The 13857-nt window shown below is 42.2% G+C and overlaps 1 protein-coding gene across 1 annotated transcript in view; it reads left to right on the top strand.

The window, feature by feature from the left end:
• The window catches only part of KCNH1 (potassium voltage-gated channel subfamily H member 1), a gene marked incomplete at both ends in the record, with an annotated part of 181064 nt that overhangs the window by 8439 nt on the left and 158768 nt on the right, over positions 1-13857 (top strand). The window contains 2 exons of the mRNA XM_084284995.1: positions 3085-3208; positions 3455-3561. Of these exons, the coding sequence (XP_084141121.1) occupies positions 3085-3208; positions 3455-3561 (231 nt within the window). The remainder of the gene's footprint in view (positions 1-3084; positions 3209-3454; positions 3562-13857) is intronic.

The raw sequence follows: 13857 nt of genomic DNA on the forward strand, positions 1-13857 counted from the left end.
TTGCACAGGCAAAACACCATTGTCTGAGAAGAAATGCAGGCGTGCTCTCCACGTAGGCACAGAACCACCTTTGTATCATTGTTTTGTCTTCAAAGAGATCTGGGAAGATGAGTGAGTAACTGGAAAGAAATTTCTGTTTGTGTCTGAGACCCCTTCTTTACTGTGTGGTGTGAGGGCAGAATCTGTCCCCTCCACGTGCTGTGTGGACGCTGGGGCCTGTGAGGAAAAAGAAATGGGTACATGAGGTTGGGAAACCACTAGTACAGATTGTCACCCTCACAACAGTGTCGGGAACGAGGAATTGGTCACCATGAGCCTGGTATCTTCCCAAGAAAGGCAGGCAGAGAGCGGTGGCTTGGAAACCTCTTCCCTGGCCTAGCGGTTTAGGTGCTGCTGTGCTCCAGCTTCTCTTGGCGGCCTGGCTGCTGTGCTCACAGGGCAAATGGCTTCTCTGTGGGCTTCCAGAACACGGGGAGCTCTAGAGCGCTGGTTCTGCTTCAGTATTTACTTTGTGTGTTTGTGTCAAAGCAAGGTAAGACCTGGACCACAGACAGTGGGTCAAGGTACATGAAGTGGAAACTTGCTAGAAGTGAGACACTTAGTGAGCAGTCGAATCCTCAAAATATCTGACTTGCTCCTTGAATCGATAAGTGCACGCATTTCTGCTGTTGAAGCTTGATAGTTACATAAAGGTCTCTCAATGTGGTTGTAACTCTCATCTAAACCCAACCTGGATTCTTAGATGAAGCACTCTACTCCCACCCCCCTGGAAAGGCTCACCCAATATAGGCTAACAGGATTGCCTCATATGGATGCATAAAATACGGCAATCAAGCCACACTGACTTAAAAATTCATGTGGTGAGGATGTTAGCATACCTTCTCTTCAGCAGCTTGATGGTTATGGAGGCTGAGCTTTCACTTCCCTCAGGTAGCCCCACATCTCCTAGGAGAACACCCAAACTGCTAGGCTTTCAGGAGGGAGGGAAATGTATGCATGTTCTTTAAGCATCCTTTGGAAACTCTGGTGGTCCAAAAAATCAGGCTTCATTGGCCAAAAGGTAGGCGAGTGAGAATGTGATTCTTTAGCTCCTGCTGTAGTAGCAGAGAATCTTGGGTGTTATCCGTGAGAGCTGGCTTTACATAAAATCTGCAAGAAGTGGTCTTACGTTAAAATATTTGGCATCATAAGAACTACTAGAGAGGAAAAAACCTCAATCTTAAAATATGAGAGTTGGGCACCTAGGATCTAGGCTGTAGCAGTCTTGGCTGTCAGTGCTTAAATCCCCATGTGGACTTAGTGCCTTGCTTTTACCTGTAGAAAGGGGATATGAGCACTGTCCTACCTCATGGGCTCTCTGGTAAAAGTAGGATCTGCATGGTAATGGCCATCAGAAAAGTATGCTATATAGCGTTTCATAAAAAAAAAACAAAAAAAAAAAACACACCAACAACTGCGCTTATTTATCTAAAGACAATGTTGAGATCTAAGCGTGCAAGGAAGGTCTTTGCCTCAGTTAATAGAAACTCTTCAAGGAGCTCTTGAAGAAGGGGAGAGAAAGGTAAATTACCTTTTGAGAAGGAAATGGTGAGGACTGAATGCGTGAAATAATCAACACCATTCAGATCAGGGCAGAACACAACCTAAGATTTATATATGCATATTTTTTTTTTGTACTTCCTGATGAAAATGTAAAAATATCCTAACAGTGCAGTGCAGTGTTTATAATAGACACTCAAAAGCACTTGCTTTAGCAATGAGAAATGACTTGGCTTACTTATTCGTAGGAAGGGGTAAAAGACATGTATTGTTTCTGGAACAAAGTACTTCAACCAAGCAAAAACCATGGTATTTAGAAGAGGCTGTGAGAAACAAAGCAGTTAAAATGTCCTGAAGTTATACTACTGGTATATTTCACTCTAAAGAGTGTATAAAGATACACTTAATCTTGCTCATGGGATTGGGCAATGGATTTAGATAGCAACAGGAATGTTTTATTTAAACCCGCTTGAAGTTTGCAACAGGACAAAAATTTTTGCAAGAGGAAGTTAAAATAAACAAAACTCTTTGCAATTAATAGGTAAGAAGTCTTGTTTGTGTCTCTCAGTTGCAGGAACCATTGATGACAGCTATGTATATTTGAGCAGCTGGGGGCAGATCCTCAAAAGCAGATAGCATAGTGGACACCCTTAGAGACTACTCTTTGATATGAATGCCTTGAATCTCATGTGGCTGCCTATGCCTTCTGTCAAAAAGCTGGGGGGTCTCTGCAGCTGTGAGAGGAGCCGCCATCTCCTGCTCCTCCTGCATGTCAGTGCCCAGACACCAATGCTGCTGTCTGTCTTGGCACAGGTGTAGATAGTTGGTGTAAGCACAGGTGTAGCCAGTGCAGCAGAGAAGCAAGGTCTGGGCCTAGGATTGAGTATATTCATTGTCTGAGTGGAATATTAATCATAGAAAAGTAGCATTCAAAGAGCCAGTGAGAATGAAGGTTTGAATCCTGCTCTTTTTTTTTTTTTTTTTTTTTCCTTACTGGCTGAAACTCATTCTAGCTTGTACAGTGAACAGAAAGGTCTTTCTGCTGTTGTAAGTATGGAGCCTAGCTGTCTGGTGTCTAGTTTGGGGTGCTGTGCTATACACATCCTACCGGGAGTATTTGAGCTTGTGTGGCCACAAGTGAAGTTTGTATATGCTCAAATGAGAAATACCTCTTGTACTGTTTTGGCTGTGAAGAGGCTTCTCATTCGAACTCAAGTGTCATGGTGGATCAGTACATGTGGCACAGGGGGAACCAGTTTGATGAATCTGCCCATTCCTTAGTCAAGGAATGACTTTTACCGGCTTAACATCATGTGTTTTATTTGCATAAAATCAACCTCTTTGTCTGTGCATGAGTAATTAATATTGTCTTAAAATAAAAATTGATTTAAAGCAAGGAATAATCCTGTTGACTACATTCAGAATAGTATCTGGGAAAAAAACATGCAGGAATGGAAGCAATGAGGTTGGGATCCCAAAATGAGTCTTTCTACTGATGCAACCCTAGCCTTGTCTAATGTCTAACTGATGTGTTCTTTCAAACAGATACTAATTTTGTCTTGGGTAATGCCCAGATAGTGGATTGGCCCATTGTGTACAGCAACGATGGATTTTGCAAGCTATCAGGATATCACAGAGCAGAAGTTATGCAAAAAAGCAGCACCTGCAGGTATTTGGGAACAGATTTATTTTCTGTTAAATAGCTTGTAGTGTTGAGCTTCTTGCTTGAGGAAAACAGTAATCTGTTTATCCCAATTCTGTCTTTTATCTCCTGGGGCTGCATCTGTCAAATATGCTTTTCAGGTGAAACAAAATCAAAGAAGGGCTATTTCTAAATAGGTTCTTTTCACACTGTAAACAAATGGCTTTGTGTCTTTGTCTTGTATCTGACTTGAATTCCTTGCTTTATTTGCAGTTTTATGTATGGAGAGCTGACAGACAAAGATACAATTGACAAGGTCCGACAAACATTTGAGAACTATGAGATGAACTCCTTTGAAATCCTGATGTACAAGAAGAACAGTAAGTAGTTGATTGGTTTGTTTGTTAATGTAGGTGTGGAAAATTGTTTTAAATCGTAACACGAGCTACAAGTCTGCCAGCCCATAGTACTGTGTTTTATGTAGGGCTACATAAACCCCTGTTCTGCCAGTTGATCTACAAGGGAGAAATGAGAACATTAGGGGTGAAAGTCACTCATGGAGGCAGAGGAAGCTCTAATTTGTTCTGACCTTTAGAGCAATTCGTGTGTGATGATGACACTCAAGATTTCATTAGCAATGTTAATGTCCAAGCTAGGTTTATGCAAACGATTATTCTTACAGAGAAGGTACTTTTAAATTTTTTCTCAATTTTGATTTAGCAAAACCAGTGTTTAGATGTGGCTTCATAATAAAAGGATGCCATATTTTGTTTTAGAAGCTGAACCACTTCTTTTTGATGCCTTGTGATGAAACTGTCTTTGCTTTGGATAAAACTACTCGTTAACTGTAGCATGATTTTTTTTCTAGGAATTTTAGTGTGTCTGTAACTCCACATGTCAGCAGATGAACTATTTGCCTCAAATTTGTTCCCCCACCCCATGACTATGGCATTGCAGTTATTTTCATCTGCCCAACATGACCTGAAGTGCAAATTCACTGGTGTCTTCAGGCTGGCCAAATGTCAAGCTAGAAGGCTGTGTTCTGTTACTTTCATTTCGCTCTTAACATTTTTTTTTTCCTAACCATGAAACTGGTAGTGTCTGTGTACAAGGCAGGGTACCTTGCAGGAGCATCCTGCTAGCAACTTCTTCCCATTACTATGATGCTGTGATGATCAGTTTGATCAGTCTTGCTGTAGTGGGCTCGGGGTCTCTAACCAAAAAGTACAGCAATAATAGTAAGTATAACATAAACTGCTATGATGCAGTTTTCAACAGTTAACCTAATTGCTACCTTATTCTTTGTCAGAAGGAACAGTTTTCTAAGGAAACATAATCCCACCTACTTTTGTGCGTGCAGCCATTGGTCTTTCTGTTGAAATGACCAGCTAGTGATGATTGTGGAAGCAGTACCAAGGCACATGCAAAACAAGGAGCTGATCTGAGACAGCCAGTGTGGCTTCATCAAGGGCAAATCATGCCTGACCAATCTGGTGGCCTTGTATGTGACTGCATCAGTTGACAAGGGAAGACCAACGGATGTCATCTACCTGGACTTCTGCAAGGCCTTTGACATGGTTCCACATGACATCCTGATATCCAAATTGGAGAGAGATGAATTTGAAGGGTGGACCATTCAGTGGATAAGGAGCTGGCTTGATGGTCACTCCCAGAAAGTTGTAGGCAATGGCTCTATGTCTGGGCAGAGGCTGGTGGCACGTGGTGTCCCTCAGGGGTCTGTCTTAGGACCTATACTGTTTAGTATCTTTATCAGTGGCATAGACAATGGGATTGAGTGCACCTCCAGCAAGTTTGCAGATGACACCAAGCTGAGTGGTGCAGTCGATACATCAGAAGGAAGGGATGCCACCCAAAGGGACCTGGGTAAGCTCAAGAAGTGGGACCATGTGAAACTAATGAGGTTCAAGAAGTCCAAGTGTGCAAAGTGCTGCACCTGGGTCAAGGCAATCCCAGACAGGAGAACAGACTGGGAGAAGAACTGAGAGCAGCCCTGCAGAGAAAGACTTGGGGGTTCTGGTGTACAAAAAGCTCAACATGAGCCAGCAGTGCGTGCTTGCAGTTCAGAAGGTGAACTGTGTCCTGGGCTGCATCAACAGAGGTGTGACCAGCAGGTTGAGGGAGGTGATTGTCCCCCTCTGCTCTGCCCTTGTGAGGCCCACTTGGAGTGCTGTGTCCAGGTCTGCAGCCCCAGGCACAAGAAGGATGTGGGAATGGTTTTAAACTAAAAGAGGGGAGATTTAGATGAGATGTTAGGAGGAAATTCTTCACTCGGAGGGTGGTGAGGCACTGGCACAGGCTGCCCAGAGAAGCTGTGGATGCCCCATCCCTGGAGGTGCTCAAGGCCAGGTGGATGGGGCCCTGGGCAACCTGATCTAGGGGTGGCATCTCAGGGGCATTGGAACTAGATGTTCTTTAAGGTCTCTTCCAACCCAAGCTGTTCTATGGTCATTGGAGTTTGGAGAGAGAACCACAGGGACTCAGGAAGCTAAGACAACATGTGTGTGCTGTAATGCTCATCTGTGGATGTGTGGAACTGCTTGTTTTCTATCAGAATTTGTTTGCTCTTTCAAGAGCTGGTGGTGCCAAAGTACAAGGAATTGGTTTCTCTCAACCTTTAGAGGAAAAAAGACATCCATAAGAGATTTTGTCTTCATCTCTTTTCTAGTCTTTTTATCCTGTTCAAAGCATCATGACCTGTGACACGATGTCATTGCTCAGGGCTTTTCTGGAGCACAGCTTTGCTAATCCAACTCATTAGAAAAGCTGCATGCACTGTCTGGATGGCCTTGCTTTATGCTTCATGCCCTTCAGTGCTACCCACCTCCAACGTTTACCTATTTCTTAGAGCTGATTTCTGTTCCTAGCTCAGTTAGTGGCTGTAGGGACATATGCAGCTCACCTCTATGCATCCAAAGCCAAGTAAATAAGCTGCAGTGTGGGATCTAGGAGGATGTGGAATTCTCTCTTAGCAGTGATTTGGCACCAAGAGGCTCTGCAGCTCCTCTTCTGTCATTGCTGCAGCATATGGCCTGTAGTACAGCCTGGGGCCTCTCCGTCTTTTATGCAGATTTAGAGCAAGGTAACTGTGGAGTGAGGAATATTTCCTGCCCCGCTGTGCGCTTCCCTGAGGAGAGGCGGCCTAGAACAAAGTCCAGCTGTGCAGGAGCTGTGTTGTGCGACATGCCAAAAAGCAGGGCTGCGATGGTTCTGCTACGTACGTGGAGGGTCAGAGGCATGGGAAAAAGGAAAGCACAGAGCTTACTTTAAGTTTAACAAAACACAGTGCTCTTGTGTTTGTTAGACTTCCAGCTTTAAAGGTACCTTAACTACTGTTAGAGAGACTGACTAATAACACCCGAGAGCTGCAACTGAGTAGTACCAAAAGAGGGATGTCCTTGTGACTTATTCTGAGAAAGACCTCATCACAGAAAATACTGTCTTGTTTACCAGTCTTTTAGCACCCACATTGCTGTCTCCTTTGTCCTTGTGGTCACCTAACCTCTGCCTGAAACTATGGCAATTGCTTGCTTGGGCAATGAACATGATAGGTTTCAGCCTACTCTGAAGGCTTTGGAAAGAAACCTAAATTTTGTTAGTCTTCTTTTTTTTCCTGCTCTTTTTTTTTTTTTTTTTTTTTTCCCCTCTTTGTAGTCTTCACTTATTCCATTTTTTCTTCTTCACATTAGCCAATAAATTAGCCAGGAAATAGATTTTTGTTGTTCTTTGCCTGTCCACTCCCTCCCTTTAAACTAACATTTGTGATAAATAGCAATTTTTTTTTCTTCCATTTTTGTGCTGTTGAATAAATGGGACATTTTCAACAGCCTTTACATTTAATGTACTTCTAGCTGTTTAACGATACAATATCTTCTTTCGGGGAAAAAAAAAAAAAAAAAAAAAAGGAAAATAAAGCAAGAGTATCAAGTGAACCAGGTTGTTGGTACTGCAGGTTAATCTTCATCTTGTATCTTTATGAGCAAGAATCATCCCTCTCTTTCTGGATAACCATTACGTCCTGATCTTACACTCACGTGTCACCAATAGTTTGTGACATTCAGTAATGCTGCTAGAAACAACAGGCGTTTTTGACACTTTCCATGGTGGTCACCAAGTGCTGGCATTTACTTAGTTGTACTATAGGAGTGCTCCATCCAGATGTTGATACAGTATTCCACCAGCCTCATTGCAGATCACAGTATCAGGTATAGAAATAATGTAGCCTGTAGTATTCAGAAGAATTTTCTGCCTTCACAATGTTTGCATTTATGGCCATTCTCTCTATCCTGGTCTCCATGATTGCTTAGCAGATATGTGATGATTGTTGTTATTCTGTAGAAAAAATTGCTTCCTAGAAATGTGGTGCACCTTCAGGATAATTGGAAGCAATTGAAGCAAGCAGGTGCACAGCCACCAAGTTTTTGTCATTGCAGCCCTGGTGCCATCCCATTGCATTCGGTGGCGATTCATTGTCATACCTGGAAGGAGACAAAGCGAAAGCTTTATTTAATCTGGACTGCAAAACGACAGCAGACATTCTGACAGTAATTTCATGTGAGAGCTTCACTTCCATTGTCTGATTAGATGTGAGTGTCCTGTGACTCTGGAAGTATTGTTTATGTTTATATGGGAAAGACAAAACAATGCTGAGCCTCAATGAAATCAGTGGAGTTATGCTAACTTACACCAAAGAAGGATAAAGCCTGATGTTTTAGAAAAGATTTTCCTGGTCTTAGTCATATCTTAACTTATTTGAACTGATGCAGCTTTGAAAGTGTAATTTCTCATGAGACTTTGAAAGCCATTTGTTAGGTTTTTGTACTTTACACTTGGCCTGATAAATAAAAATGGCTTAGTAAATTAAACTTAGACTTTCATTGCCTAGTTCCATATCTACAGCAAAGGGCTGGGTTACAAGCAGCACAAAGGCAGGCAGCTTCTAGATGCACTTGCTGCCATTACTGCAGAAGTAAATTTTGGTATAAATGGAAATTTACTTTCTTCCATCTGCCTCAGAAGAGGTGATGCCCATTCCAAATCTAAGCCCCTCTTCTCTGCATTATTCAGTCATGCTTCAGTGGAAGAGGATCAGAAGTGGGCTGAGAGCTAAATGCAATGCAGGCTTGAACAGCAGAGCAGGCTGACAAAGAATGGTTCTGGCTAGCACACTGGCCTTCGTTATCTTAATTTGCAGCTACACAGGGGAGGGTCTGTGAAATGGTGCATAAAATCCACACTGAGTTACAAAGAGGCTCCAAGTGTCCTCTGTTTGAGCAGAGATGTTCTTGTTGCTCATGGTCTACAGCAGTGCTGCAGAACCACCTTTTTAAAAATTATTATTTTTCCCTCAGGTATTTTCTGAAGGTGAGGCCAGTGGAAGCAGCAGCTGAAGGATGGGCTGCAGGTGATTCTTTTGCACATTACAAAATGGTTCAGATAAGCAGCAGCTCTCACCATAACATGTGTACTCAGCAATGTCCTAAAGGCCGGGCCTCACTCCCAGTTTGAATTCAGGTTCAATTCCCTATTTTTCAGGGTTCTTGAATGCTTAAGAAATTGAATGCTACAAAGATTTTTTTTGGTTATTGTTTTTTTGTTGATTTTTTTAAACATGCCTCTTCTCTTTCCCCAACCTCCCTGACACATGCACCCTTTGATACTCTTAGATGTCAAAGTATGATAAATAAGCCCAAAATAGTGATTTGGCAGATTCTGCTTGCATTTACCTTTGTAACCAGTGCTTTTACATAGGTAGAAAAACAAGTTAAAAAGGAACAACTCAACACATTCCAATTTATAGAGAGCAAAATTCACTTTGGGGGTGGTAGATCTTTGATTGCCCACTGCTAGGGAGAGTTTTTCATAACTGGTATTGATTTAAACCATTTAATAATTTATATTTGTGTGTGCTGTGCTTCTCGTGTCTGCAGATGGATACTTTTGGTATATACATTGATAAACTAAATGTTTGCATAGGACTAGAAACAGGAATAAAGGAGCCAGCATACACTGTCATGTAACCTCCTGAGCCTGCCACTGAAATCTAGCTCCGTATTTTTCAAAAGTTATACATGTCTGCATCCTTTTGTGAAATCCATCTGCATGAGTTCACTTACCCTCAGGAAGGCTAAACCAAAGTATTCTGGATTCATTAAAATTATAATTTCCATTGACCTTGATGACTTCAAATGTGCTGGCAAGCAAGACCTGCTGTCATCTCCTCCATGGTCAGTACAGTGAGACTTTCCAAGATTACTCCTTAAATATTTTATCTGAAGTAAATGGAAAGAAGATTTTCAGGCTTCCCTGTGTCTTACCCTTTCATATACACACTTTCTGGTTTTGATTTCCCTGAAGAACAGGTAAATCATATCAACACAGTGGCAGTAGGGTGTGTGGTGAACCTTTTTATACGGTGTTGTTCCAGTGTTGTAGGATAACTCTGTGCATAGCAATTCCACCTTTGGGGGCTGAAATTGATTTTCTTTATCTTAGCATGTAAAGGTCTGACCTTTAGAAGCATTAGCTGTCGGTACATAGCAACACCAGGTAAGGAGCCATGAAGGCAATATCTTTTAAAGTGATGGAAATGTATTGTAACATCTGCTGTTATTGGCGCAGCGTGGTGAGCTCTCACATACCGAGCTGGCTTGTTCTCACTCAGCGCACACCCTCTGCTGAAAGGTAAAGTCTATAGGAAGACTTTTGCTTTTTGTCTTGTATGGTCAGATGCCTGAGACTCCTCTGTGTTTCTAGTTAAAAAACTACGTGGATATAGTGGCTTGCCAAACTCTTCCAAATCAGTTTGTGTGTTAATTTGGTGTAGGACAAACTATTTGGTCTGTGGTGGTAGACAGAAACAATCTCACAGTGACCTGGGCATAAGTGAAACTCCAAAAAGGGTGACTGTACTGGTCAGCTGTGCTGTTTACATAACTGAAGTCCTGCTGTCTGCATCGCTGCACGTAGTAATTGCTGCAGACACAGCGAGTCCTTCTAGCTTTTTCATTGCCATACTGCTTGACTGTTTATGTTCAGGGCAATAGCTGTCTGATGACCACTTGATTGAAACATGAAGTAATACAGAAGTTGTACTGCTTTGGGGAGACTTACCCCATTCAGTGAGGAGGGTGAAGACATCAGCTGAATAGTCAAACGTGGTTTTTTTTATTCTGTGTATAAATTTCATTCTACTTTGTGGAAAGAAAAACTGCTCATTGCAGTTTTATTTAAACAATGTGCTTTTTGTAGTTATGAAAAACAGGTGGTAAATTGACCTGTTTGGTTAAACGGTTCAAGGTATGGGGCAGAGCATGTTTAGATGGTGATTTTGATTTTCATTATAGACTATTTTGGTTTGAGAGGAGGGAAAACTGAAGGGGTGGGGAGGTTATCAGTATGCTCAGGGGGAGAAGTAGGAATACACCTTTAATGCTTCATTCACTTCCATGCATTGAATTTCTGAAGGAACTCAGCCAAAGTCAAATCACATGTTGAATGCTGGTGTTCCTGGCGGGGGGGGGGGGGGGGGAATATATCACTGGTGAAATACACAGGGCTGGAAAAGAGGAGAAGGAAGAGACATTAGTACTTGTGTTACAGATGGGAAATGATAAGGTGTGGAGATATTTACTGTATGTTGGTCTGGAGAAGATTTGGGACCTGAATTATGTCTTGTAAAATTGTCTTGCCTTTAAGGCATCACCCTAAGTCCTGTGCTCAAGCCAGTGAAGACCATTATGAGCTGCATCTGTTAATTCTCTAATTATCTAGATAATATGGGTACTGCAAAAGAGGCTGGTGATACAGGTCACTGTCAGGAGTTTGTTGTAGATTTTAACCTCTTAGTATTTGTTCTCACTGCTTCTCCACCAGCTTTGAGCGTTATTCCTTTCCTAGCAGGATTGGTCCAACGCCATCAGAAAAACTCTGGATTCTTTCACTGTTGCTTCCAAATCTAACGGAAGCCAACATGGCTTAGGAGTGTTTACCTCTTTGTTTGTGCATTGGCATTATCATTGAACTTCACCAGTGAGAGACTTTGCCAGAACTGAACACAAAATGTAAATGAAAGTAGATGTATTGTTGGAGACGCTGGTAAACAGTCTCTGAGTGGCTGTACATCAAGGCATGCTGGAGGCATAAGGGGAAGTTGCTCTTGTTTTGCTACGAGAGCTCTGAAACACATTCTGCAGTTTCTCTTACTGCCTGAATAGCCCATGGACTGAATCTGAAAATCACATTTTTCATTAGAATAGCCTGGTTTGTGCCTCTTGCCAGCAGTGATTGTCTGGCTGAGCAAGGACATCCGCTTTGACACCAAGAGTATGAGGGCTGCCTGTAGGAGGTTGAAATTCTAGTTTCCGACCTGATTTATAACTGGTTTATACTTCAAGCTTTCCTGTTTAATAGTTAAATAAACTGTTTAATGTTTAAAAAAGTAAAATTCTTTTGATAATTAAACCAGTATGCAGGGAAAGAGCTGAGCACAGCCACATACTGGCTAAGCCTCTCGGTGCGTTCCCACAGTTCGGATCCCAGTTCCACGATGAATGAAGTCCTGGTTGCAGAGTACTGCAGAAAGCCCACGTAGTTCAGCCCTGCGAGCACTCACCTCGTGAATTTGTTTTTGTATCCACTTGTCTTCTGTTCCCAAAGGAGACTGACAAGATGGTGATGAACATACTGCAGGGAGAAGTTCCGCTTAGTGTTGGGGGAAGTAGATAGGATGGCTGGGCAGAATTTTCCATCTACCTATCTCTGCTGTTGCTCTGCTACTATGTAGAGCTCAAACTGCAAGATGATTTACACAGGTCCTGTGTACCGGCTTGGTTTGATACTCTTACCTGCAACACAGCCTGTACATGGCACTCTGACACTCTGCAAACGATAAGGTTTCCCAGATAATGACAGTTATCAAAAACTTCTAGTTAGCAAGGATATCTGCCTCTTTCTCATTGCCAGTGGGCAGATTGTGAAGATATACACTTGGTTCTAGATAAAAGAGTTGTGTTTTTTCCTTTTTTATAGAAATAATGCAGCACGGGAGTGGGAGTTGAAGGAGTCAGAAGGTGAGAACCCTGCTTCTGTAAGCCCCCTGCCCTGAAGCAGCCTCCTACAGGTTGTCAGGAGAAGTCTTTCCTCTTGCTGCATTCAGGACATGGGAAAAGTCATGCAGCAATGTATCATATCATAATCACAAAGAGGAAATAACGGCACACATCTGACAAATAGCCAGAATAAGAGGATGAATTGCATCTTTTCTGTTCCTGTGATGTGCACAGCATCTTCAAAAGCAGGGTAGTAATTTATATAGCTGTGAGAAGCAGAGATGCAGCTGAGTGTGGAATCTGGCCTCAGAGCTATAGGCTTAATATACAAGTAGCCTGTAGCAGAATGGCTGTTGCTTGAAGTAAGAAAACAATACAAAGTGTTTTTGGGAATGGAAAAAATCCCTAATCAAAAAAGTGAGAGCATGTAGGCTGTTGACAGAGATTCTGACTGATTAAAAAAGTTGCAGTGCTAATGAAGGTTGTTGAAGTGGGTAAAATAAAAAGTAATTGGTCACCAAGGTGTCAGAGTAAAACCAGCGTACAGATTTGATCAGCCTCGCAAGAGTTCACATACGCAATTGGGAAGAACAAGTAGGCAAGAAGAGATGGAGACGGGCAATTTTATGAGATCGTGAGAAAGGGGAGTGTAAAGGGCATTGCTGCCTTGAAAATTACTGTTGGCTGCTTTGCAGCAGTGTCTTCTAAGCTCATTAACAAGTTAGTGATGATTTTGCTGGTACAGTTACTCTTTTGAATCTTTTCTTTCATTTAGCATTTTTGTTTAATTATATTTTATTGGAAGGGCTTGTTCAGGAATGCTGGCTCTTAAAAACAAACAAACAAAATGCACACACACACCAGTATTGATCCCTGAATACTTCTTGTTGTGCAGGCATGCTCCAGAAATGTCCATCGGTGATTCCATTTGGATTTCTCTGCTCTTTGAGTGGAGGGCTCCTTGCATCATATACCCTGCTGTTCATAGAGGTGGCTGTACATATGGCATGGAAACACAGCCAGGCTTTGAAATTGCCTGTGCTATACAGGCACAGTGGGGAATCAAGCTTAATTTATGGAAGTTTTCCATGGGTCTTGGAGATGCCTTGGCTTTCTGTGTCCAGAAAAGATTGCTAAGTACAGAGGCTGGGAAACAGCCAGGTGAGGCACTGGTAGCAACATGCTCTGTTATATTAACGTAGGTGAAAAATGCTGCCTTTGCTCGCTTTGCTGAAGAGTAAGTTGTGAAATACCTGAGGTTTCCTGGTGATCCTTTGACAGTAAGAACACAAGTGGCCCTAGTAATAAATAACTACTGCATGAAGTACACCCTGTTAAATGTACTCACGTTAAAATATCGAGTAATTCAAGTGAAAGAGAATCTGGTCTCTAGCCTAGATGTGGGCCCTGTGGTCAGGACAGAAAAGAAATAATCTTCTGAGATCACCCTTTATGAAATAGTCTGTCCTGCACAAGTGGCAAAAAATTAGATGTAGTGCTGTTTGTTCTGGTTTTCCCAGATGGTCAAAGCCTGCTGATTTTTACAGCTGGTATTGGCTCCTTGTATGTGGATCCTTCTGTCAAGTGTAGTTCAGAAGGGAAACTTGA

This window comes from Netta rufina, assembly GCF_964035555.1.
Source record: "Netta rufina genome assembly, chromosome: 3".
NCBI lineage: Eukaryota > Metazoa > Chordata > Aves > Anseriformes > Anatidae > Netta > Netta rufina.